The sequence below is a fragment of the Globicephala melas genome, chromosome X (genome assembly GCF_963455315.2).
Source record: "Globicephala melas chromosome X, mGloMel1.2, whole genome shotgun sequence".
NCBI lineage: Eukaryota > Metazoa > Chordata > Mammalia > Artiodactyla > Delphinidae > Globicephala > Globicephala melas.
The window spans coordinates 32441593-32467609 of record NC_083335.1 but is presented as its reverse complement, the minus strand read 5'-3'; the positions used below and the strand labels follow the sequence as shown (position 1 = coordinate 32467609).

Here is a 26017-nt window from a genome sequence, read left to right as displayed (position 1 = left end):
ACTGCCTCCTCCACACACATATTCCAACCCAAAGTCTGGCAAGTGCTGCCAGGCTCTGCCGGCTCACCGCATTTAGGAGAATGCTAAAAACAACGCCATGGTTTTTAATAACTTTCTGGATAGAGACCTATCTGGGTGCAATATGCTATAGCCTGCTTTAGATACCCAACTCCAGACCATGGCCCTGTCTGTATCTCCAACAATCCACATCATCTCCTGATTTGAATTGAGCTTTTGTTTCTTTCCCAACTGATGATTACAAACAGCAGCGAGACAAACTGGATAAGAGCACTGTGTCCTCCAAAGAGCAATAATAAATGTTTATAATGAGAAAAGGGGAACACATGAAGGGCAAAAAATGAAAACGCCTCCTGCCACTTTCTCTCCCTTACCAAATGGAATGTGACTGCTTACATGTGATGAACTTGGAGGCACAGAGAATGTGGGCTTCAAATATAGACCTTCTCAAAGGGCAGGGATGGATTCATGTTCAGCACAGTCTTTGGCATACCTTGGACAAGCCAGAGCTATCAAATGGCAGTAGCCACTCCTGAGTGACATTTAGTTTCTGAGTGGCATTTCTCTGGAGAAGCTTTCATTCCAGTCCTGGGGCTAAACAAAGAAACCTACACATGTGGCTGAAAGAACCTGAGGCTTTGGGGAAGGAGGTGTGTGGACGTTCAGTTGATCCCATCTGCAAGTGTTCTGGCTCCTGAAGAAAGCTGAACTATGATTCCAGTAAGTTCGTCAGTAACTTTAATTTACAAATCCTGGACCCTCTGCCCCACAGTTGTTCAGTCTCTGCATAACCAGATTGAAAAAAAACAAAAACCACACACTTAAACAGAAACTGAGAAAAAAGAAACAACATTATGGGCAAAAAAACACTGGAAAGTCTATTCATCAGTCACTTTTCTGTTCTCCACACCACCCCTGCCCTTCATTCAGGGGCTCTACCAGCCAGCTACTTACCTCTGAGCAGCTACGGTGGCCGCAGCGTCCAGAGCAAAATGTCTCATCACATTCTCCTCTAAATACTTCTGCTCCCACTTAGTCATGTCAGCTTCCAGGGCCAGGATCCTCTCCTCCTTCTCACGAAGGAGCTCCATCAGTGCAGCGGCATTGTATTCTGAAACATTGGTGGGCTGAGAGTTGCCCTGGCGCTGTGGGAGGAGATGCCGAGACCCCAGATGTTAATGAGTTAGGACCACAGTGGCTGAGTCCCATTTGAAGAGCCCTCATTTTTGGAAAGGATTACTGCCCAAGCCACTTCAGTTTGGATTCCGATTCAGAAGCAAGGGGAATTCATAGGACTTTCTACCTCGGGCTTGAGTACGAGACTCTCGATCACGAAAGGAGCCTGCCGTGTCAAATGGTCGTGCTGCTCAGAAAGTGGATCAATGGTTTAAAAATCACTAGCCCTGCCGGCCAGCATGGTTCTCCATAGAAACGGAAATTAAAAATCTAGGATTTGGTCTCTGCCTTGCCCCTAAACTTGTTGTATGACCTTAAGGGAGTCATGCCACCTTTCCTGGGTCTTGATTTTCTCTCATCTAAAAATGAGGAGATATATGGCCAAATGATTCTAAAGACCATTTCCAATCCTAAAATGTCCAGGAGTCTATCTGTATAGTATCTTCACTTCTTATAGGGCCTACCGTTTCTGGGGTTCATATGAAAACAAAAAGTGCAAGATAATAGGCATTAAGGATTTTGCTGCGATAGGAAGCTAAGGAAGCCAACTTCATCTTTACAATTGGGAGGCGCCCTGGAGTAAGATCAGTTGGGGCAAAAAACCTGAAGATGAGTAAGAGTGTGTTTTTGGATTCTCATGTCAGACACTATCTGACAAATAAGCAATGAGGAGCAATCTCATTTTCTTGACGTTCTCTATACCTGCTGGATTCGGAGGGATTCCAGTTCTCTCTCCAGTCGTGTCCGGAGACGGTGCTCCAGCTGCTCTCGTTTTTCACACGCTGCCTGGAGCTGTACGAGAGCTTGCTGCATCTTTTCCACCTTATCTACGTACACTTGCTTCTTTTTCAGCTGAAAATCCAGGTTGGGAGAATTACAAGATAGAAGGAAAGAGAACAACAGGGTCAGTTATACAGCCCCCAAATCCAGCCTTGTGTTTAGATCTCTTCCTGTCCAGCTCCAGAAAAGCATGAATGGCAAGAAGGTCCTTCATGAGTATCGGGCTGCCTTGTATTTACCATACAGATAATGTCTCAAGGGATAGGAATTACGAGCTCCTTTTTCATCTCTCCCTCCTTCCCCATCTCTATGTTTTCCCCAAGTCTATTTCTATCAGTAGAGTCTGTCTTAGATGGCAAGCTCTTAAGATTCCCATTTATGGATGTCCTCACCTCTGCTCTTCTTCACTCTATAAACTGTAATATTCTGGGAGAGGGTATATCTTACTTTGGTCATTATAGTAGGGGAATGCTAAAAAAAATAAAAGGGGGGCTCTCCAGGGAGAAGAGTTTAATTCGGAATGGAAAGGAAGCCTACCCACTTTATATAGCTGTCTCCTCTCCAAGTGAGAGAAAAAGGGTGGTTAACTGCTGCACGTAGAGGGAGGCCAGAATTGTCTTTCTGAACTCTACAGTCCTGGTAATTACTCGATGTAATCATCACTGCTCTCCTGGAATGTTTCTGCTCCTCAAAAGTGAAGCTGCTGGGACTTCCCTGGTTGTCCAGTGGTTAAGACTCTGCGCTCCCAATGCGGGGGGCACGGGTTCGATACCCAGTCAGGGAACTAGATCCCTCACGCCGCAACTAATGATCCCGCGTGCCGCAATGAAGATCCCGCATGCTGCAACTAAGACGCGGTGTAGCCAAAAAAAAGTGAAGCTGCCATGCAATGGTTCATCTTTAGTCTCTTTATTGACCAGCACTGCCCCCTCCCCCAGTTCTTATTAAAAGAACACAGGTCACTTGCGATTTCTGCCTCACTCATGAGCCTGAGTTGATAACATTGGACCGTAATCTCTCAACTATCACTCTGGGACCTTTAAAGATATCTAAAGATGCAAAGTAATGAATCAAATCTAAGACTAAATGAGATCAAATATGATTCTGCCTCTTTGCAAGCTTATGAACCATAACCAAAAACAAAGGTAGAAGCAGGTTGGGACTAAGAGTTTGAGTTCTTTGTACCCTTGTAACTTCCAAGGCAAATCCCATCATGGTAAATCCCCGACTCCGTTGAAATGAAGGAATGAAGAGAATTTCAGAGCTTTTTAAAGAAGGCATACATACCCTCAACACCTAAGAAGATAGGGGAAAGTGCAGCCTTCCCAAATTGTTAGGAATGAGCAGATGGTGCTTCTTCATACCTATAATACTTGTGCGGGTGCCTCTCTTGCTAATAAAATCAACGCATGGACTCTTTCTAAAGTAGAAATTCTTCCAAGCTGGTCACATCTGTTATTATTATTTTCGTGAAACCTGCGGTTAGGGATACTCTCATTATTAAGATTTAAATGTGAAAATATTATTGATAACATGGTCCAAAGGAAATTCAAGAATTCAGCTCAACTCTAACTTTCCAACAAATTCTCAAGCCCTTGAGATACCTAGATAGACAGTTGCAATGTAAGAGGTTACCCACTTTACCAGCACTGCCCACATCCATTTAGCTGGGGCCAGACCAGCAGAACCAACCTGACACCCTCATTGCAGAAACCAGGTAAGACCTTCGTGGTAATGTGTCCAAATCACTGCTCTCTAGAATGTCCACTCAGACAGCAATGGCATGTGCTAATGCGGAAACTCTCCTTGTCTTATAACTGCTCTCTCTCCAAATTAGAATTGCTGAACTTTCTCTAGGTGGAAGAAAACTTATATTTTCCTACCAGACTTGCATTATGCCTTGCCTAGGTGACTGGGAAAACTTTAAAAATTCGTGCTATACTTCTTGACATTTCCTTTCATTCCAAGGCCTAGTTCAATCTAGCCTTGTAAACCAGTTGAGGTGAGGTATAAGTCTAAATGTTTTTATCCATTAGACCTTTCCCTAGTTAATAAAAGAAACAAAAATTGCCATTCTCATCCTCTCAATAAGCTTAAACCTTTCTTTCCTGGGATATGCGACTATTTGTAATAACACTGACTAGGGCAATCAAGACCTTTAGGCCATGGATGCCTCTGCCTTCCTATTTGCTAAGCTTTGAATAATTGGAGAGCAGGAAATATCCTCCATCCTTTGCCTTTTGGGTTCTATAATCCTGATGAGCTATTTAAAGTTGAATGCACTTATTTGTGAATCGCTCTGCAAACCCTAGGGGAGCAGTGCAATGTTAATGCAGACAGTGTTAACTATAATTACTGAGGCTTACGGGAGTTATAGTTAAAGGCAATTAAAGTTAGATAGTATGCAGTTCTTGCCTTGATGGTAAAGTACTGCAACGTAAGCTCAGAGAACTGAAAAATAAGCATTCAGGACTAGGTGTATTTCTCTATGCCCTGCCTTTCTTGAGAAAGGAATCCTCAATGTCTTAGCTAAGGAATCCCCAGCAGTGGAAGTCACTGAGCCAACTGTCTGGAAGGGAAAAGCAATAAAGGCCCAGAGAGTTTTCTGAGTTGGCTGAAGATAGTCACACAAGTCAGACAACTTCCACAAACCAGGCCAAGGAAAATCCCATCGTGCTTTGCCACTGGGATGATTTTCCACAAGGTACCAGGACCTCTATTGTTGGCATAATTCTTCTACTTCCTTTTTTTTTGCATATCTTTTTTTTTTATTGTGCAAAATGCCAATCTATTATGTCAGCAGATCCAAATAACCATCTAGTAGTATGGAAAATCAAGGACATTTGCAGATATTAAAACCAAGAGTCATGGAAATTAAAGTCCCCAAAATAACTTTTAATAAAAGAGAAGATTTTACAACATAATATCCAAATCCCCAGGAATTTTTCCAGATAATTTAAAAATTCACCAAACGCTTTGCCTATCATAGTTTTCTCTGAGGGAAACTTTTACATCTTCCCTAACGAATCTCTTAACTTTATGTCCAATTATGAATCACAATTACCCATATACAGGACGAAGAAAAAGTGCAGCTCAGCCATAAACACCAAGATCACCTAGTAAATGCTTAATACCTAGGTAATTTAGGGTACAAAAGGACAACTGTTGGAAGCTACCAGTGCAAGACCCTATAAAGATGCAATCCACAAAGCAGGCTATCTTCTAAGTTACATATTCTATGTTTTCTAGATCTCATCTATACATACAAAGGAACAAAGGTCTATGCGGCTTATTAACACCTGTACTATCCTGAACTTTATATGCTTCACTTTTTCCTTCATTATGGTAAATCCCCTTTTCTGCCTCTCTTCTATAAACTTATCTCCTGTGCTAAGTTCCTCAAATGTTAGCTCAGTAATTAAGACATCCTAGATCCCCAACTTCACCTTTCAATGCCATCAGAAATGTCAATGGTTCCTTCTAGGTAAAGAGAGAGGCCATACAGTAAAATCGTTAAGGTCATGAGCTCTGGCCTCAGGCTACCCCAGTCCAAATGTTGGCTCCCCACTTACTAGGTATGCAACCTGAGGAAAGCTACTTAATCTCCCTGAACTTCCCTTTACTCATTCATACATAACATAGAGATGATGATAATTTGATATACCTCTAAAAGGAGCAAATGAGATAACAAATGAAGTGCTTAGTAGAGTGTCCGGCACAAAACGTGCACAGAGTTTTCTTTTTTAAAGAAAAAGTTAATCCCAAGTCACACATACTCTAGTCCTCTCAACATTGAACATTCATTCCAGATAGCCTTGACATGGTTCTCATTATCTCAATAACTCTAATTAACACATCAATTAAGACATTAAAAACACAGCTATTTTTCCCCAGGAAGACATATAACACTAGGCCTCAAACCCTTCAAGCAACAGAGCTTCAGATATCTTTATAGGGCAAGGCCTTTCACTGGAGATACAATTAGAAGAGAGTACTGAGTAGCTGCAAGGACACCATATTCTCTCAAAATGACACGATTTAGAGAGCACCTCCACCTTGTGAGAGATACTTTACCTATAGTCAAAGGTACTGTTTAACTAAAGACACTTAGGCAGAGCTCATTCCCTGCCACACACGCATGCGCGCGCGCGCGCACACACACACACACACACACACACGCACACCCCAGGAATTTCTATTTGACAGCAAATTGAAAGGTAAAGGAACAAGGTGGCAATCAGGAGACTTGGGTTCTTGTCTTAGCTCTGTTTTTAATAGCAATTTGCTTCCCTGTTCTCAGCCTCAGAGTCCCCATTTGTTAAAAAAAAATGACGGGGGTTTTGGGGGGTCAGCAAACCAAAATGGTCAGCAGTGGGCCAAATCCAGCCATGCCCATTCATTTACCTATTGGTTAGGGCTGCCTCCCTGCCATAATGGCAGAGTTGAGAGTTGCAGTTGCAAAAGAAACTCTATGGTCCACAAAACTGAAAATATGTACTATCTGCTCCTTTATAGATAAGGTGCCAGCCCTTGGAGTGATTTTCAAACTGTGTTCCACAGTCCTACTGTTCTAAGGAGTGCTTCAGAAGCCACTACAATGGGTGAGTTGTAGCAAGTGGCTCCACTTTTATGTGTTTTACAATGAGGGTTCTACATAAAAATTTCAAGAAAAAGACTGTTACATCTTTGAAGATACATGTGAATATCCAGTTGACCCTTGAACAGCATGGGGGTTAGGGGTGCTGACCCTCCCTGCAGTCGAAAATCCATGTATAACTTTATAGTCAGCCCTCCATATATGTGGTTCCTCCATATCCACAGTTCCATATCCAGGGATTCAACCAGTGGCAGATCGTGTAGTACCATAGTATTTACTACTGAAAATGTCTGCATTTAAGTGGATTCACACAGTTCAAACCAGTGTTGTTCAAGGGTCTACTGTATATATGTTCTTGTGCTTTGTCTTTTTTCCCTAAAGAATGGGCTTCCCATCTTACCTCACTCCATCATCTTTTCACACTTGACACTTCAGCATGGTTAAATAACTTTAGGTTCCCGAGGACCCCCTCGTATTTTAGCCCTCATTGCCTTTGGATATGGCATTCTCTCTCTTAGGAACGCCTTGCCCACTAGGTTTTAAGAAGTTTAAAAAAAGCAACAAAAAACCAGCAACAGTAGGATAGACAGATGTCTATCTAATAGTCTTTCAATTCACAAATATTTTATGAATCTAAGCTTCCCCTTTTCATCTTCAACACTGACCAGTAACTAAGGGGACTGGACAAAATGGGATCCTAGAAATCTATATAGGTATATTCTTGGAGGTAAAAAAAACCCCATAAAAGTCCTGCCTTCGTTTGTGTGTATGTACATGTAAGAGACAGATCACATAAGGTGTGTACTCTCTATAGGATCCTAGATGATTTATTTTTCTATGCCTTTAGTGTTCAAGGAAGTGAAAGTTCACTTGAAAAGTTTCTAAAGCCAAGGTAGTGGTTCTGGTGTAGAGACAAGTACCCACAGATCTCTAGAAGAAGCCAGAACCGAGTTCCCTCTAGATACTCAGTGAATGGGGGAACTCATTCCATCCATTTAAATTTTCTTACCAAATGCCAATTTTCAAAAACCTGTCAAAACCCCCCTTCCCTAGCTTCCCTAAACCTGTGTTCTCCTAACATGGTTCCTTAAATCATTCTTACTTTCTGTCTTGATCTTTTAGACCCACCTTCCCTTCCAATTTCATCCCCATCTCCTGCTATACCCCAAAGGTCCAATCTATGGTAGTTTACTCTTTTACCTCTATACTGATGGTTCTTAACTGGGGGTGATTTTATCCCCAGGGAACATTTAGCAATGTGTGGAGACATTTTTGGTTGTTACATCTGGGGGTAGGTTGCTATTGGTATCTTGTGACTGGAAGCCAAGGATACTGCTCAACACCCCACCATGCACAGGACAGCCTCCTCCATCACTATCACCAAAGAATTATCTGGCCCCAAATGTCAATAATGCTGAGGTTGAGAAACCCTGCTCTCCACTTCAGCACTACTGGAGACTTCCTTCATGCCACAATTCTCACAACTGCTTATATTCATATTTTAATGTTATTATTACTCTCTTTAGTCACAGACCCCTAGCTGAGGGCAAGATTTCTCACTCTGAAACAATGTGCCCCAATGTGCTTTCATCTTTATCCAAACTGCTATCCCTTCAATAGTTCAGCCATTATAATCATTTATCCTGTTTTTCCAGTCTCCGAATCTTGGAATTATTGTCCTTTCTTCCCTCTTTCCTTTGACCACCATATCCAATCTGTCACTATATCTTAATTTTAAATAACATCTCTCATATTCTTTCATTTCCTTACATTTTCATAGCCTACATAGTTTAAGTCCTTATTTCACAACTAAATGATTAGAATAATAACCTAATAGATCTTCTTACTTTGTTGCCCTCTCCCATCTACACACAAGCACCTATGCACAGATGAATACACACACATACACACACGCACAATCAGTCCATCTGACATACAATTGCTATAACAGACTTGCTCGAGTAGAACATTATGGCACTGCCTTATTTAAGAACAAAAGCAATCTACTGCTAGCACATCCACTGAACTACTATTGATTAGGTACCTACTATACATCGAAGGCAACTTTACACCTCCTCTCTCACTTCTTTAGACCACAGCTATTCTTTCTCATCCATATTTTAAACCACTTGGTATTTTTCAATTCACCCCCCGATCTACTGTCTCATTGTCCCCTGTCCATCCTAGATATGCCTCTTAGAAATGCCTTTGTCAATGTTCTAGGCTCCTACTGCCTTACAATTCTACCAGGCCTACTATGCAAATGATCAACCTTTGTATTAGTCTGATCATTTCTTCATCCTTCCTCACCATATCAGTAAACTCTCAAGGAGTTCTTCCTGAATAATCTTACCTGACCCTGATTGCTGCTTTTCCCTAGAGCCTCTTATAACGTGCACTCTATTAGCAGTCATTTTATAAGATTTTGTTCAAGTGTGGATTCATTCATTCAACAGATATTTACTAAATGTTTATCACACATCAGGCCCTATTCTACATCTGAGAGCAGTAGTGATGCAATGGGAGGCAAGACAAAGTCTGTGCCCCATTGAAGGGCAGTATCCCATAAGCCACTTAAGGATAGGGTCCTCTATTTTCCTTCATATCTCTCTTAGGTTATAGATCTAGTTCATTTTTCACTACACTCTTGGTGACCAGTTAATATTAAATAACTGTCAAATACAAAAACAAGAATGAGCATAGCTTAGCTATAACAGTGAAAATATAAAAATAATAAACACACACATTCATAAATGTATTCACTTTGCTTGGAAAGTCAAGATAAGGGTTTCAGATCATTCCTATTAAGAGATAAGTTTTTAAAGGGGAGTCATAAAATTGGGAGGAAGAACAGCAGGAAGGCAACCTATTGAAGAATAGAGCAAATACTCTTGAGCTCAATCAATCATGTTTTTCCATTGCACTTCTGCAATAATTTGAACCCATTCCCAAGCATTTGGCAGATCTCTTAACCCCCTTCTGACTCAGGAAAATCTGATCCCTGCAAATGAATACCACGTGATGGCATCTCTTCCCTCCTTCCAACAACTGCAGATGTCTTTCAAATTTATTTTTTCAAGGATGGCTATACACAAAATTACCTCTAGGGCCCCTAAAGCTACCCATTTGTCTCAGCCATTTGTAAGGAAGTGATTTAATCATCAACCTTCTCCATTTATTCACTGGTGGACAAAGCATAGTATGGGATATTTTGGAATTAAGAGATCTGGGTTTTCTTCTAGATGTATTACTAACTGTATAAACTGTCTGCACTTTAATTTCCTACTCTACTGAAACTTCCAAGCTTCATAGTGGGGATGTAGTAAGTATTTGGAAATATTTTTGAAAGGTTAAAAATACATGGTAGGAATGAATAGGCAGAACACAGAGGATTTTTAGCACAGTGAAAATATTCTGTATGATACCATAATGATGTATACATATAATTACATACATTTACCAAACCCACATAATGTATACTACCAAGAGTGAACCCTAATGTACACTATGGACTTCGGGTGATTATGTGTCAATGTAGGTTCATCAGCTGTAACAAATGTACCCCTCTGGTGGGGGAAGGTGATAACAGGGGAGGCTGTGCATATGTGGCAGCAATGAGTATATGGGGAAGTCTCTGTACCTGTCCCTCAGTTTTGCTGTGAACATAAAACTGCCCTAAAAAAGTAAAGTCTTAATAAATAATAAAAATATATAATATGGATAGAGGGGGTGGGCTACTATTATTAGGTAGATGAACACCAACATATACACACACTCTGATGACTAAAGGACATTGAGACGAATAATACAGAACTAAGTCCAGTGTCACAGAGGCCATCCTTCATTATGTCTGATTTTCATCTTCCCTTCTATCACCCAGAACTCCAAACACTTATGGTGTCACAAATGTCACAACTGAAGTGTACTTTCTTTGCTCCTCTCCTTCATACAACTAAGTTATATGTTACTCCATGAGCCTTCAGTGATTTCCATTTGATCTTATTTAGCCTTGCCCAGGAGCCCACGGCTCCAAGTAAGAGTTCCCTCCGAAGCAATTTGGTAACACTACCCTGGTATTAGCAAGTTGCCTGTGTCCACTGCCAAGAAGCTGTGGTCCACTGGTAGATATTAAAAGAATTGAAGAGTAAAAAAAAAAACCACGCCTAGAAACTTGCTACCAAGGGAATGGAGTTCATTCTCTTAAGGAGGCTAAAGAAAAATACACGAGACTTTCAATTTGGGAATTTCAAAAGCCAAAATCATAGGAAAAACTGAGAAAATCAAGCTTTGAGAAGTAGCTCCACCTCTATTGGGGGTGGGGAACATAATTTCTTATACTGAGTGGAGCAATACCTACTTCAAAGAAAATATGCTGCCATAAATGTGGGAAAAGTCATCCTTAGATGAAATGCCCTTCAAATAAGTCAACAGAACACTCTGGAAGATTCCTGGGTAGATATGTATTTTATCTGAATTCCTATCAATACTCTCAATGCACACATAATTCATACCCTCAGATCTTCTGTCACATTTATAATCCATTATAACAATTGTATGAGTTTTACCTATACCAACAAAATCCTACTGTTTGAGGATTATTTTGGATTAGACATATAAATGTCTATGCCTAGGACATCTTCCTCTAATATTGGCAAAGAAGGAGACTAGTTATGGTGCTGTGTGGATAGGTGTGATAACAGAAAATGATGTATCTCTAAAACCAAAGAGACAAATCAAATAAATGGCAAGAGATCTAGAAATAAGAGAAAATATGAACCATGAAGAATAATGGTGGAAATGAGGTGAAACAATATGAATTTAGTTTTGGAGAATTGAGAGGAGTGGCAAAATGACTCTGGAAAATGCACCGCCACTAAGAGATTTCACTGCAATGTCTAAATGTCTGCACCAGACATTGCAGTTGAGAAAAGGTTAACACTTGGGTCCTTTTTTCCCCTGAATCTCTGTGGCTGTCAATCTAGCCTAAAGCCAAAGAACAAGGCTCACTGGCTCTTTCTGCCAGCCCTCCCACATTCCGCTCTATCCCTTCCTATGCACTCTGCTCAGTAAGCAGCCCACCCGCAGCATCTTTCCTCTTTGATCTTGCCAGGGCCTTTTTCCCACCATCCCTGAAACAATTACCCAAGCAGTGGCTCGGCTCTGGATCATCATAAGACAGCAGCCAGCCAGAAGCCTGGGCTGCCTTGAGCCTTGTGAGTGGATATGCCAGGCATCTGTCAAAACTCTCCAGTGAGGTCAAATTAGTGGGGGGCAGAGGGAGGTCTCTTTGAATGGGAGAATACCATGGTTGCTGTAGGACACAGAATTCTTTTGACTTGGAGTTTAATGAACCTCCACTTCAACAGGACCTACGTGTCCCGAAAGATAAGGGCAGGGATGGAAAGGCACCATTTACGCCAGCCAGCTTCCTGCTGCATAAGCTGTAGATTGGTGGCAAGACCTGGATTATAGTGAATCACCAAAAAACAGATCTGCTCTTTAGAGTGCTATCCCCTTCTCAGCAAGATACCGTATCCCTCGAGGTCAGCAGAGCAGGGTCTGTGAGAGAATCTGTGCTGAACTTGGAAGAGGAAGGAAGTTGTGATTGCAGGAGAAAGTTCTCTGTAAGCCTGAGGCACCATTTCTGTATAGAGCTTAGAGCACAGTGAATGTTGAGTGTCATGGGCAAAAGACTTAATAGGATTAGAAAGATGGAATGGATTTTAGGAAAAGTATCTAAATGAGGACCTTGTAAAGAGAAAGACATAAATACATGCAAGAGTCTTCAGACCATTAAAGTAGTCATAACCGTTCCCTAACCATCTTTTTTTTGTTTATTGAGATATAAATGACTTGTAACGTTACATGAGTTTCGGGTGTATAACATAATGAGTCAATATATGTGTCAACCTGACCATCTCGATGCAACGCAAAATAGTTAAACCTGAGTGGCCTTGCACTTAGTAGGCTAAGAAAATACTCCCTAGAATAAAGGCTTAATTTGGAAAAGTTCCCCTAATTCTCATTTGCTAAGTAGACTAGAGAGGTTTTCCCTAGAAGAACTTCTAAGGAAAATGCATGGTGCCATTTGTAAGCCATAACTAAATTATCTGTTTCTATGAGACATAGGCATCTGACATATCCCTCTGCCTTCCAACATGACCTGACTTGAGCCATCTCCAACAGATAGAGGGATATATTTTCTATTTGTGAATACTCTTATTGATTTAGAAATGCTCACTAATTTTGTGACGGAATCACAATGAAGAAACCTTACTAGATTAGTTCCAGGGCTACCTACTCACCTTAAATACCTCCTAAACGTTCTGTACTTAAAAATTTTACCCCAGGAAAAATGAGACCTAGTGGGGGTTGAGTCACAGCAAAAAAGCAAAACTTCAGTTATCAATTCCTGTCTTTGAAGATAAGGGAAAGGAATGTTTTCCTTTGAATATTATGGAGGAGATAGGACAAATACCACCCAGGAGCAGACTCAGCTCTGATAGGCTACTAAAATGAAAAGGAAAATAGGAATCTGTGGATTTTCCCTGAGATGTGGTTTAAAGCCCCTATATGTGCTAGAGGTGATCTGGCTTGAGAGTCTGGAAGGCATTACATGGCCTCTGCCTCTGATTCCACTGGGTAGAAGCTTGCTCTCCCCATCAAAGGTTCCGCCTCCTTTAGCAACAGCAACTCAGAGTTTCCCAACGACTAGACTCCACGCAAAAGAACAGGTTGGATGAGGACTAAAAAATTAACAATAATTGATGAGTTCATGTGAGATATCTCTGACCACTAGATGCCATCATTCAATCCTAGCCCAATATTTAGAGCTTCTCCCTTAAATTGTAAATCTACATATTTTGGAGCAGGGCCTTGGAAAATAACTAAAAATCTCTGGAACAAATTCCCAGAAAAGCCTCAGAAGTCTGAAGTCAGAAATATATGTCAGGCAACTGTTTCAGTGAGGGCTGCCCGGTGGGAACTACAGATTAAGATCCTCTCCATACAAGTATACTATTTCCATGATTAACAACCAGTTACCACTGAGCCCTCAGACACTGCAAACCAAGATGGTTGCAGAATCTTTGTTTCCATTTATCTCCAACTGGAGGGGCACCCTTCCAGGAGGGGCAGTGGGGCTGTTTATATACCCCAATCTCAAAGCAGTCCAGACAAGCTTCTCATAGTCTGTTGAAAAACAGGGGTCCAATGGGTAAAGCAATTTCTTTTCAAATTAAAAGATGCAGAGGTTACTAAATCTGAACAGGCGCCCACATTTTCTTTTTGGGAGTGGAACCAAAGGATGATTCAGACGGGGAGACAGGCAGCAGGGTCTAGGGAATGAAGAGTCATGAGATTCCAGTTTTATTCCTGGCTCTGCCCAAGACTTGCCATGTGACCACCAGCAAACTACTCAGCGGGTCTCTCAGTTTTCCCTTCTCTAAAAGAATACAGTCTTATCCCTGTCCTGTAATTTACTCTGTCATTTCCTTGCAAAAAGGGAAAAGAAGGGAATATATGAGGTATGGCGAAGGGCTGGCTAAAGGGTGTGCTAAGCTCTTAAGACCTGGACACCAAGCGTGTACAAGTATCCCTCATTTTCAATAAAGCAACTTGGCAGTATTTCTGATCTAGACAACTGATGAAGCAGACATCAGCCTGACTTTATACAACCTGAAGTTTAACAATTAAGCAATTCAGGTTAAAGGACATCATAGGTTAGATGGCATCACCTACTAGAAAAGCATGAGCCCACAATATAGCTCCAACAAGTGTGTTAACACCCACAAAAGAAATCAAAGGATATCTGTAAGTCGGGAGATCTTTAAGAACTAGACATTCTTACTAAGGGAGAGGAAGCAGGCAATGAATGAAAGTAGGAAAGATACCTCACCTGCAATAGCCAGAATGCTCAAGGTTTGGTCACTAAACACTTTTTTGTAATCTCAAGTTTATAAAGAGTTCAGCTTCTTATAATGGAGGCTATTTTTTTCTTTTAAAACAATTCCAATTTTAGAATAGACAAGTCAGTGAGATGTGAAATTTTCTTTACCAAGTTACATTTTAGCGTCATTTTTTTGCTGGAATATACCCATTCCCTGAAGTGCAAAACATCTAAGACCTAGTAGTACTCCAATACAATGACAACTGACATCCAAGATTAATGAATAACAGGCCAGCAGCAAAGTTCCCTCTATTTCATATAAACACAGCTTAGTGTTGCAATTGAGTAACATCTACGTTGAGAGTAATCAGATACATATTAATCAGATGCTTAGTAGTTTGGGGGCCCTTGCATTTGTCAAGGAAAGGCTCTATCCTTGCACACAAATAACTGAGAACTTCACCCTACCACATACCTACATTCCAGAACCTAGCCAGTAAGAGCCAGGGCAGAGCTCTTGGCCTACCATAAACTGTAAATGGTCCTTGGATCCCATCCTGTGCCAGGCACCCCAAGATTGCTTCTATTCAAAAATCAATCTGCAAAATAAATCCAACAAGAGGCATAGCCCTCAAGATTCATTTTTTTGCCTGAGAGGACCAACTTCCCACTGAGCATGGGGAGACAAGGACCATTCTGATTTCAACATCCTTGGAGTACCTTAAAATATCTGGAATATATATATGTGTGTGTGTGTGTGTGTGTGTGTGTGTGTGTGTGTGTGTGTGTGTGTGTGTGTGTGTGTATACATACACACACGTGTACATATACATATGTAAGTGTATATATATATTATATATATATATATATATAATCTGTCATAGGCTTAATTTAAGGCAGGGCTAGGTACACAGTCAGAACTTAGGGAAGGCGGGTGGTTAGCTTATTATATGAATGAGCAAATGAAAATTTATCCTTGACCTTGGTGACTTTCTAATCTGGAGCAAAAAGAAGGAACTTGAAGAGAAGAAAAAACAAATCAAGGTCTACTCACATCAGCACAGTTATAACTAGAAGTAGCAGATGGTACCTTCCTGTTGGGGGATGATGCAGCTGCCAGTTTGCCAAAGTGGGGGGCCCCCAGTGCCCTTGGTTCCCCAGCTCTTCTACCCTCAGGCTCATATGCTACCCGAGGAAACTACACATACCTCTTCCTCCAGCTTTACCACCTTGGCCTGGGCGTTGCTCAGGGCCTGGTCTCGGATTTCAATGTGTCGCCTTTGGTCCTCGTTGGTAGAACGGGCAGTGGCCAGCTCCGCTTCCAGTTTCTCCTTCTCCCGTTGGCTCTCCTTATCTATCAGGACATGAAATATCAATACTGCCATTCCAGAGCTAGCTCAAAACCTTACCTGAGCAAAACTGACAATAATCCCCATTACTAGACGCTCTAGTGTTCTCACACACAGCCACAAGAAGCAGGACACCAAGATCTGGACTCTTATCACTGGCTCTACCACTAACTTGCTGTATAAATTCAGAAGTCACTTAACAATGGTGGTTGTGCAGAAGCAGTGAGAAAGTAGATGTAAAACGTGTTGTGGAAGGTATTATACAAAGAAGAATATACACACATACACATACACACACACATATGTCAGAAGAACAGGTAGGCTTGTCTCCTCAATTTTATTTCTCAGTCTTGTCTTGGCCAATGAGCAATTGAGCCTCCATAAATTTTCCCCATTGTTTCCTCATGACAGTATATTAAATTGATATAAAAATGGTATTTCATAAAATGCATAAAACCGCAAATCCCACCCTTTACTCACTAACATGATTTTCTAACTGAGGTCAATCCATGATCACATTGTAGCTACAGATGACCATGACACATGTAGTTATGCCTCATGCCTTTCTAGGTCCCTCCCCTTTTAACTAGGACAGATCTCATACCAGAAACTCAAATGAGAGGTTTTGATTCTCATTGGGAGGTAGAGTGCCCTTCCTCTCAAGACACTGATATATAAGTTTGTAGGAAAGACTTTAATAGGACAGCCTCACCTTCCTTCCCACTCTGACTTTACATATCTATTCAGATGTACCTTGGGAAGAAATAAACATTTGTTGAATACTTATTGCATACCGAGTATTGTAATAAATTAATCCTCAGAACAACCATACACGGCAGGTGTTGTATTATTCTCTTCTCCATCGTGCATATGAGAAAACAGAGCCTCTGAGGGCTTGAGTAACTTGTACCAGGTCCCACAGTTGGAGAGAAAGTAGTGGAGCCCACACTTAAGGCCAGGTTGTTCTAAGCTTTTTGTACTGTACCACACGGCCTTCTCTTAGGATTGCATTGGTCTGGCCTCTTTAGGGGGCCTTTTCAAGAGGGCTTTCTTGGCTCCTGACATACTTCCAACCCTGTGGCGCCCTGTTGACGCCCAAAGGCAAAAGAAATTAAAGTCATGTCCTCTTCCCTGCCTACTAGGTAGAGTCCACTTTTCCCTTCTAGAACCATTTGACAGTCTTTCACCCTGCTGTGAATACAATTTGACCTACTAAATTACCACATTTTATAAACCAGCAGCAGAACTCCTAGGACACCTGAAATACCATCTCCATGCAGGGAGAAGTGTGAAGTAGCAGATCCAGGGCCAAGAATCCATACATTTTCTGTCTTGTTTTATGCTGGGAGGCTGCCACCCTCTCCACCAGTGAAGTAGCTTCCAAGGTAACTGTGACACTGCAAAAGCAACTTCACAACAATTTACACTAAACACTGATGACACCAGAAAAACTACATTCCTTTCTCTAAGACATACTGACAGAGGAACAGGAGGCTCAGAGAAATGAGGAAGAAAAAAAAAAGCCCTAGTTCTAAAGCCAAAGCACAAGAGAACAACCCAGGAAGGGAGGGAGATATTGTTAAGTGAAGATCAAACAACTTGTAAAAGCTGACTGGAAGCCGCATGGAATGACTTGAAAGGGTCATGTGGAGGCCCAGCAAAGATGGGGCCTGACAAGTCCCCACCAAGCGCCCTCCAGCTGGGAACCACACTGGTGGAGGCTAGGGGTAGGGGATACCAACTATGGGCATCTGCTGGAGTCAGGGTAGATCATCTGTTTTCCCCGAAATTCACTCTCCCTATGGACTCAATCCACTGTGTAGTTTTTATTGCTGGTTTTACTGTGGCAATTGGAAAGAATGAGGCATTGTCTAGCTGGGTGGAGTCCATTAGGGACCCGATAAAGAAGAAGATTAATTCATTGTCAGGGTCCTAGGAGTATTTCCAGACAAAGGAAACACTATTAGGAGGAAGACATAGCTCTGCCCTCCCCCACACCCTCCAACTCCACACCAGAGTCACTAGTTGAGGCCTTGGCAGTGGTCTCCCTCCAGCTACCCTTGCAATCCCCCAACATGGAATGATATGATACAATACAGGGTGTTTAAGGGAGCCCCAGGTACAAGTTGGGTATTCTAAGCACATTAATCCTGCATGTTAATCCCATCTCTTCCAGAGCCAACACATGCAGCCTTCAATGATAAATCCCTTCAATATTAAGGGACCCCAAGTTTATCAAGGTCCTTTTCAGCTAGCATGACAAAAAGCAGGGATTCCAAGGGGCTTCTCTGTTTCAATACAGAAGGAGTTATGTTGATGTGACTAGATGTTGCAGCAAGCAGCCTTCTTGGCCGGAAGGAAAAGAACACAATCTCCCAACTTCATGCTTGAACAGGAAAAAGAATCCTTAGATGACATTCACTCTGCCCTGGCTGTTCTAGAAGGCTAAATAGAACTGTGTAACCTTTTCATACACCTCACTCCCACCCACATATTAATACCTGCAGCTGAAGCTTTCAGACTTACTTTTTGCAAAGAGCTGAGAGATGGTTTTTCTGGTATCTTCTGACCCCTCATATTCCTTCTCTGCAAGCTGCTTGTTGGCCGTCTCTAGACGCTCTGTGGAATTTGGAGACAATCAACAGGGCCCTAAGGACAAACTTCCAAGCACATGCTATTTGCCCTCTAAACAGTGATCTTGGGCAAAACAAGCCTGTCTCTTCTTGTTACACAAGAAGGGGTGACACAGATATAGGTTTGCAAATGTGGATCCCAAAAACCATACTAGACCATGACGGGGAAGGAGGAGGTGAGTACTTTAATACTTTCGCTCCTCACTGACAAAACCTTAGTGCAGATTTCTAAATTCCAACCAAGGAATCCATCCCTGAATATATGATAGATTTCATTCACCAGGAAAAAAAATCATCAAAGTTATTACAAAATCTTTAAACCTGGAAAGGAAGAGAGGTAACACAGACTATGGGCACAGGCCAAGTGGGTCCAGGAGACCCAGGAGGGATACTGTCTGATTCACACATCAGTGCATCCCACTTTGATTAAGAAAGCTTAGGACCAGACACTATTGTAGTCACAAAAACCTAGCCTGGTCTATGCTCTGCAATTTGCTGACTATCCTAGTGGGCTGGACAAGACCTAGAAGCCTCGCCATGTGCTCCTTAGCTTAGCCCTTCCCTTCACCATCCTTTTTTTTAAATTGAAGTATAGTTGATTTACAATGTTGTGTTAATTTCTGCTGCACAGCAAAGTGATTCAGTTATACATATTTATATATACATTCTTTTTTTATATTCTTTTCCATTATGGTTTATCACAGGATACTGAATATACTTCTCTATGCTATACAGTAGGACCTCGTTGTTTACAGTAGGACCTTATTGTTCCCTTCACCATCTTGACTGATGCTTCAGAAGTGATTCCCTCACCTCTCAGATCCCTGTTGAAGTCATGCATCCTTCGAATCTCGCCCTCAAGCTTGTTTCTCATGGCTTTCTCCAGGGCCTCTCTTTTGGAGGATGACTTCACAAGGTTCTCATATGCCTCTGAGACACGCTGGATTTCTGTCTCCACCTGAACAACAACAAAATGAAAGATAGTGATGATGACAGGAAGTTGATGGGGAAGACGATCTGAAAACATATATGTAAATCCTTAATGACAACTTCTCCCAGGGCTTTACAGATGGCCAGGAGGCAAGCATAACACAGTCAGATGAGAAAAGTTTCCTGGAAGAATTTCTAAGTTCAACTTTGAGCTCAGTAATTAACTCACCAGGTCACGAGATTTCCTCAGGTTAAAAACAAATACATGTTTCTGCCTTCAGAGAAGGTGGTAGGAGAGGATAAATTTCATAAGTATAGTTATAAATGATTTTCCTTTCCAAATAAGAATTTCTTAATTTTGAAAATATTAATAATAATGTATATAGTTATTGCAGAGCGTTCAAAGGGCTTTCATATGTTTATTTCAATCCGGGATGATATTGGCCTACACAAGGGTACCTCTCCCCATTTTAGCAGAGAGAAGACTTCAACGGCCTTTTCTAGAGCAAGTCAGTGGCAGAGGTGAACCCTAAAACCCCGAAGCCTCAGCCTCATGTAGTTAGTTCAGTTCAATTTAACAAACATTTACCAGGGGCCAAGTATTACAAGAACTCTTTAAAGCACTGTAGGGTGTGTAGATATGAATGAGGACATTATAACTGCCCTCAAGAAGCTTTCAGTCTAATCAAGTAAAAGAATATAGGGAAAGATACATTATTAAGAAAAGTAGGAGTAAAGTTATAAAGTGTAGGGGAGGAAGAGGTTATTCCTGCTTGGGGGTGAAGTGAGAGGAGAAGAATTTCAGGGAGGAGGTGGCATTTAGAGTCGGATCCTGAAAGCTGGGTCAGATTTCAATGAGCAGAGGTGAGGGGAAGGGTATTCTATTCTGAGTGAGCGAATGCATTCCCAGAATGACCAGTAGTCTCGTTTGGCTGGACACTGTGGGGTACACAGGGGGAAGCTGGTGAGATCTGGCTGCAAAGACAGATTGGAGTCAGATCATAAAAGGGCTTTAATGCCAGGCTTTTGGACTTTATCCCGTAGTCAGTGGGAAACCAGAACAGATTTTTTAACAGAAACTCACGATCAGAGTTGTTAACAGAAACTCATGATCAGAGTTGTGTTTTATGACACCCCAGCAAATCTTGTAAAAGGGAAACACACACACACACACAAAACCTCAAAGAGAAAGGGTCCTGCCCTGAATCAGCCCAAATCTGGAAGAAAATAAGAAATTAGACTCCAGAGTCTTTCTGGAACCAGTAGAGTTTCATTGCACATATCACAACCACAGAGATATTTGCATATGATTTGTATAAGATAAGTAAACCTCATGGCCTATTACGCAATTTTCAAATAAAATTTGACTCCTGCAACCATTCTGCATTCCTTCTCAGCTTTCCACTATCCTCCTTAACAAAGCTCAGGCTACTTTATGGGGAGAAATATCAGGCCCCCCGTGGGAGACTCGGAGAAAGGTGGGGTTACCAAACAACTTAGATTCCACCTGTCCCAGCTCCAAAATGATGCCTGAGGCAGGACTGCCTGCAAACGAATGAGGATTACACCACAGAAAAGAGCAGACTTGAGAGTGTTTTTCTCCTTGCAGATGGCACCAAGATAGCAGCACAGAAGGTGAAAACTGGTGAATGGCATTTAGAGACAAGATCTGCAAGGCCTGAGCCTGATAAAGCTTTTGCATGAAATTCAAGTGCTCAGTAGAGAAAATACACATTTCCATTTGAAAGAGCAGGCTTGGTATTGGTCTGCTCTGGGCAGCCTTTAGGGTACAAGGGTTTCCAGTGCCCCACAGAATGCCACACCTGGAAGGCAGTCCCCATTTTTTGTTTGTTTGTTTATGGTTTTTTATTGAATTATATTTGATGTACAATATTATGTTACAGGTGCACAATATAGTGATTCCCAATTTTTAAAGGTTATACTCCATTTATAGTTACTATAAAATATTGGCTATATTCCCTGTGGTGTACAATATATCCTTGTAGCTTTTAAAAAATATTATTTATTTTTGGCTGCTTTGGGTCTTCGTTGCTATGCGCGGCCTTCTCTAGTTGTGGCAAGCAGGGGCTACTCTTCTTTGCAGTGTGTGGGCTTCTCACTGCGGTGGCTTCTCTTGTTGCAGAGCATGGGCTCTAGGCACGCAGGTTCAGTAGCTGTGGCTTGTGGGCTCTAGAGCACAGGCTCAGTAGTTGTGGTGTGTGGGCTTAGTTGCTCCGTGGCATGTGGGATCTTCCCGGATCAGGGCTCAAACCCGTGTCCCCTGCGGTGGCAGGCGATTCTTAACCGCTGCGCCACCAGGGAAGCCCTGTACCTTATTTTACACACAATAGTTTGTACTTCCTAATCCCCTATCTCTATCTCTCTGCTCCCCCTTCCCCTCTCCCCACTCTTAACCCTAGTTTGTTCTCTATATCTTTGAGTCTGCTTCTTTTTTGTTATATTCACTAGTTTGTTTTGTTTTTTAGATTCCACATATAAGTGATAATGTACAGTATTTGTCTTTCTCTGTCTGACTGATTTCACTAAGCATAATGCCCTCCAAGTCCATCCATGTTGCTGCAAATGGCAAAGTTTCATTCTTTTTTATGGCTGAGTAGTATTCCAGTGTGTGTGTGTGTGTGTGTGTGTGTGTGTGTGTGTGTGTGTATACATACCACATCTTCTTTATCCATTCATCTGTTGATGGACAGTTAGGTGGCCTCCATATCTTGGCCATTGTAAACAATTTTGCTATGAACATTGGGATGCATGTATCTTTTTGAATTCGTGTTTTTGTTTCTTGCGGATATATACCCAGGAGCGAAGTTGCTGGGTCACATGGTAGTTCTAGTTTTAGTTTTTTGAGAAACCTCCATACTGTTTTCCACAGTAGCGACACTAATTTACATTCCCACCAATAGTGTACAAGGGTTCCCTTTTCTCCTCATCCTCGTGGAAGGCTGTCCCTTTACTCAAGCTGTTCAGAGGACTCTTTCAAGATGTTGTACCGATCCTTTCCCTACCCTCTTTGTAGATACTGTTCCCTCCAAAAGGGCAAGTTGTACATCTGTCAACAGGACCTTCCAGGAAAAGAAGTCACAGAAGGGCGTATCCATTGGTTTGGTCTGCGGGCAGGGGAGAGGGAGGATGGTGGTGGGTTTCTAGACTTATTCTGTCTACTTATTCCCCTCATGAGCCTCGGGCCTTCTTTTTTCTAGCACCAGCTGATATCTACCTTATTCTCCCCACTTTCTTTGTCCTCTTCTCCCCAACCTGTGCCTCTAATGCACTGCAGCACTGGGTCGGCCTTCACTTCTCCCAACACTCAAGCTGTCCCGATTACGCTTGGTTGAGGCATTTTTCCCCATACTGGGGAACAAAACAACAACCCAAATCCTATTCTGCTCCGCTTTCCTGCCACCCACCCTCCCCCTCAAAAAAAAATTCACCATCCTCTGGCAAAGAGAGCCTGCAGAAGATCTGGGTCCATCATCTGTTTACTGCATCAAAGATGGGGTCAGGGCCACCATGAATAGAGAGTTTAGGGAGCAGTATCAACTGTTAAACCTAATCAGCCAATAGGCCAGTCTGCTTCTAGTGTGTGAGTATGATTAATTTATTGTACCAATGTGATGGGGGGGGCAGGTATGAGAGGAGGGAGAAAATGTTAAATTATGGGCAAAGCTGGGAAGAAACATTTCTTACCCAACAACCCCCATCCAGACTTGGGAACACTGGGTAGGTGGTAAGCATTTTTTGCTACATAAAAATACTTAGCTGATAGTAAGCCCTCCTCTTCATTAGGACCCAGATCTGGTGTTTACATATTGTCAGCTTCATTCAGGCCCCTGAAATTTCCACTCCTGGGTGTCTTCTAAGGACAGAGTCGCTGAACAATACCAGGCAACATTCCTTCCCTCCTCCACCTTCACCCTCACCTCCCTGAACAGTCTGCATTGTCAGGAGATCAAACCACAGGAGCTCCACAATGACAAAAGCTGTAAAGAGGCTGCCAAAGGCATAACCCCATTCACCAACAGCCACTGGAAGCCAAGAGGTAAGGTTCCTAGCTTAGGGCACTCAAGAGCTAAAGTCCCAGCCGCAGTAGACTCAGGAGGGGCCCAGGAAAGAATGTGAACTTGGGACATACACTCCTTTTGCTACTTCCTCAGCCTAGGGCTGTCACCTGTCACCCAGCTGTGGTGCTAAGCCCCTCCTGCCCCCCACACACACCAGAGAAAGAGAGCAGATGTTGAATTTGATCTGCAGGGAAGGACCAAAGCAAGAAGAGGGAAAAGGAAAGGGTGTTGAAAAAGGGTTACTGTGAGAACTGCCACTCGGAAAAGTACTCTAAGCCCTTTCCAGAACAAGGCAGGGCAGGATCTAACTTCAGTGGTGAGATTTTTCTGGGAACTATGGGTTTATATTTAACATTCAAAATCAGTATTTGGGAAAATATAATCAAAAGGAAAAGTCTTTATGCTGGCAGGTCCTTCACCTACACAGACCTCTCCAGTGTTCTTGACTTTCTGAAGCAGTTTCTCTGCCTTTCGTATTTCTCAAACACTCAATTAAGCTTTCTTGAAGGCTGTGGTGTCTGCGAAATGTTACTTCTGCTAGAAAGACAGGCAGAAGGCTTTTCCAAAGTTTGCTCCATCTATAACCTTGAAATATAAGAATCCTGAAGATGCGCCCATAAGTCATGCAGGGACCCACAAGTGGAGACTTTTACATCGATATTAAACCAATAAGATTTCAAAAAGACTCAAATATCCCCATAGGGGGGCCTCACCTTCTGCAGTCTCGCCACCTTCTCATAGCATCCTTCCAACTCCTGCCGCAAGTTCCGGTTCTCATCTGAGAGAATCTCAACCATCTGCTGGGCTCTGGAAACAATGGCAAAAGGGTCGGCTGGCATTGGCTGATACGAAGCAGACGACTGCTGAGCCCGAGGCATAGCTGAATAGGCTTCTCCTGGCTGCTGCTGCTGCTGCTGCTGGTGATGGTGGTGATGGTGTGGCGGCGGCGGTGGCTGCGGCTGCTGCTGACTCAGGCCAGGCTGGGGGAGACGGTAATGATCCCCCTGGTGAGCCTGGTTAGCAAGGAAATGCTGCTGCGGCCTAGGCAGGTGAGCTGAGTGGTCTCCTTGGTTTGGGACCAAGGGGTGTTGGGCAGGAGATAATCTAGTGGACGGTGGAGACTGCAGCAAGGGTAAGGAACCCCCAGATGTGAGGGAAGAAGTAGGGCTGTGAGGCTGAGAGTTCCGGGCTGACAACGGCAATGAGATGTCCTGCGCTGGCCTGGAAAACATGGAGGGTGTGCTCAGGTTAAGCTCCCTCTAAAGGCACTGGGGAGAGGGGCACAAGAAAGGGAGAAGACGAGGCTCCCAGGGCCCCCAGGCAGCTGAGAAATGAGGAGCAGGAAGGGTTAGACTACGGGGTCCTGTGAATACCTGACCGACAGAGGTGTGATCCCATGCAGGATGGAACCAGAAGATCTCCAAGGTTGCTTTATGAAAATCTAAGCGATGCATCCTTGTACACTGGTTATTCAAGGGGAAGCATTTCAAATTCGTCTTCAACTAGGTAACTGTCACCTCAGGATTTTAAACTAACCCTTTGCTGGCATTCTATATGTGGCCCAGCACACAGAAAGAGTCACAGTTAGAAAGTTCGTCCCACTTGCGCAGAAGGAAACGGCAAACCGTCATCAAAACAACCCTTCATCGTGTTATCTGCAACTTTCTCGGATAATTCATATAGTCACAAAAAATTACTTGAGGATATATAGGTACTTATTACATTAGAGACACCAAATAATTATTGTTGATTACAGTTAATAATTGAATGATGCCTTTAGCAGCAATAATCCCAAGATTTGGAGGGGGTTACAGGCAACGCTACCGTACTATTTTTGACTTAACTGAATCACAAAATGTAAGGACTGGAAAGGCCTTAAAGAAATCCTTTAGTTCAACTCTGTTATTGGACAGAGGGGGAAACTGAGGTACAGAGAGGGGAAGTGATCTGCCAAATATTACAGGGTGAGTTAGTGGCAGTTCCAGGGTAGAACCTAAGTCCCATTTTCTGGTTCTTTCCACTACTATAATGCAATGATTTCCACTGATGTTCAGATTCCCAGCCTATTGCTTATAGAGAGTTCTAGAAAGAGAACTTTGGTACGTGGTTTAATGTGACTCTTCCATTTTTGTACCTAATACTGGACTATCAGCCATTAAGGGAAACAATCAGAGTATGCAGATGGATCGCTTCTACCATCACCACGACCAGGAAGAATATGTCGGTATACACTGAAAACAAAAAAACTTGTTCACCCCCTAGCCCATGCCCAGCTACCCTCATATACTCCCACATCCTGTGGATGCCTGTCCTACAGTTGATATTTCTCAATCCGGGGAAGACAGATGGCTAAGAGCACAGGATTTGGATCCCAACAGAGTTTGGAGACCTTTCCTACTGCTTACTAGCTGTGTAACCTTGCTCAAGTTACTTCATCTGCATGAACCTATTTTGTTCCCGAGGTCACAAATGAATTACAAAAATACTGGACTCTTCTCAGTTTTGAGCTCCATAGGAATTACAAAGAGTCTCATATCTACCTCCCAATGAGAATGGTTGACCCTGTT

At 42.4% G+C, this 26017-nt stretch overlaps 1 protein-coding gene across 4 annotated transcripts in view; it reads right to left on the bottom strand.

Annotated features, from left to right (window-relative positions):
* Positions 1 to 26017, bottom strand: part of AMOT (angiomotin) — a 74199-nt gene that overhangs the window by 25365 nt on the left and 22817 nt on the right. For all 4 annotated transcript variants that reach the window (XR_009560743.2, XM_030835722.2, XM_030835724.2 and 1 more), the window contains 6 exons: positions 24164 to 24671; positions 19255 to 19399; positions 18335 to 18427; positions 15668 to 15813; positions 1897 to 2046; positions 973 to 1163 (listed from right to left, as the gene is read on the bottom strand). Coding sequence is in view for 3 of the 4 variants with exons in the window: in XM_030835722.2 (XP_030691582.1) it covers positions 973 to 1163; positions 1897 to 2046; positions 15668 to 15813; positions 18335 to 18427; positions 19255 to 19399; positions 24164 to 24671 (1233 nt within the window). In the remaining variant the exon portion in view is untranslated. The remainder of the gene's footprint in view (positions 1 to 972; positions 1164 to 1896; positions 2047 to 15667; positions 15814 to 18334; positions 18428 to 19254; positions 19400 to 24163; positions 24672 to 26017) is intronic.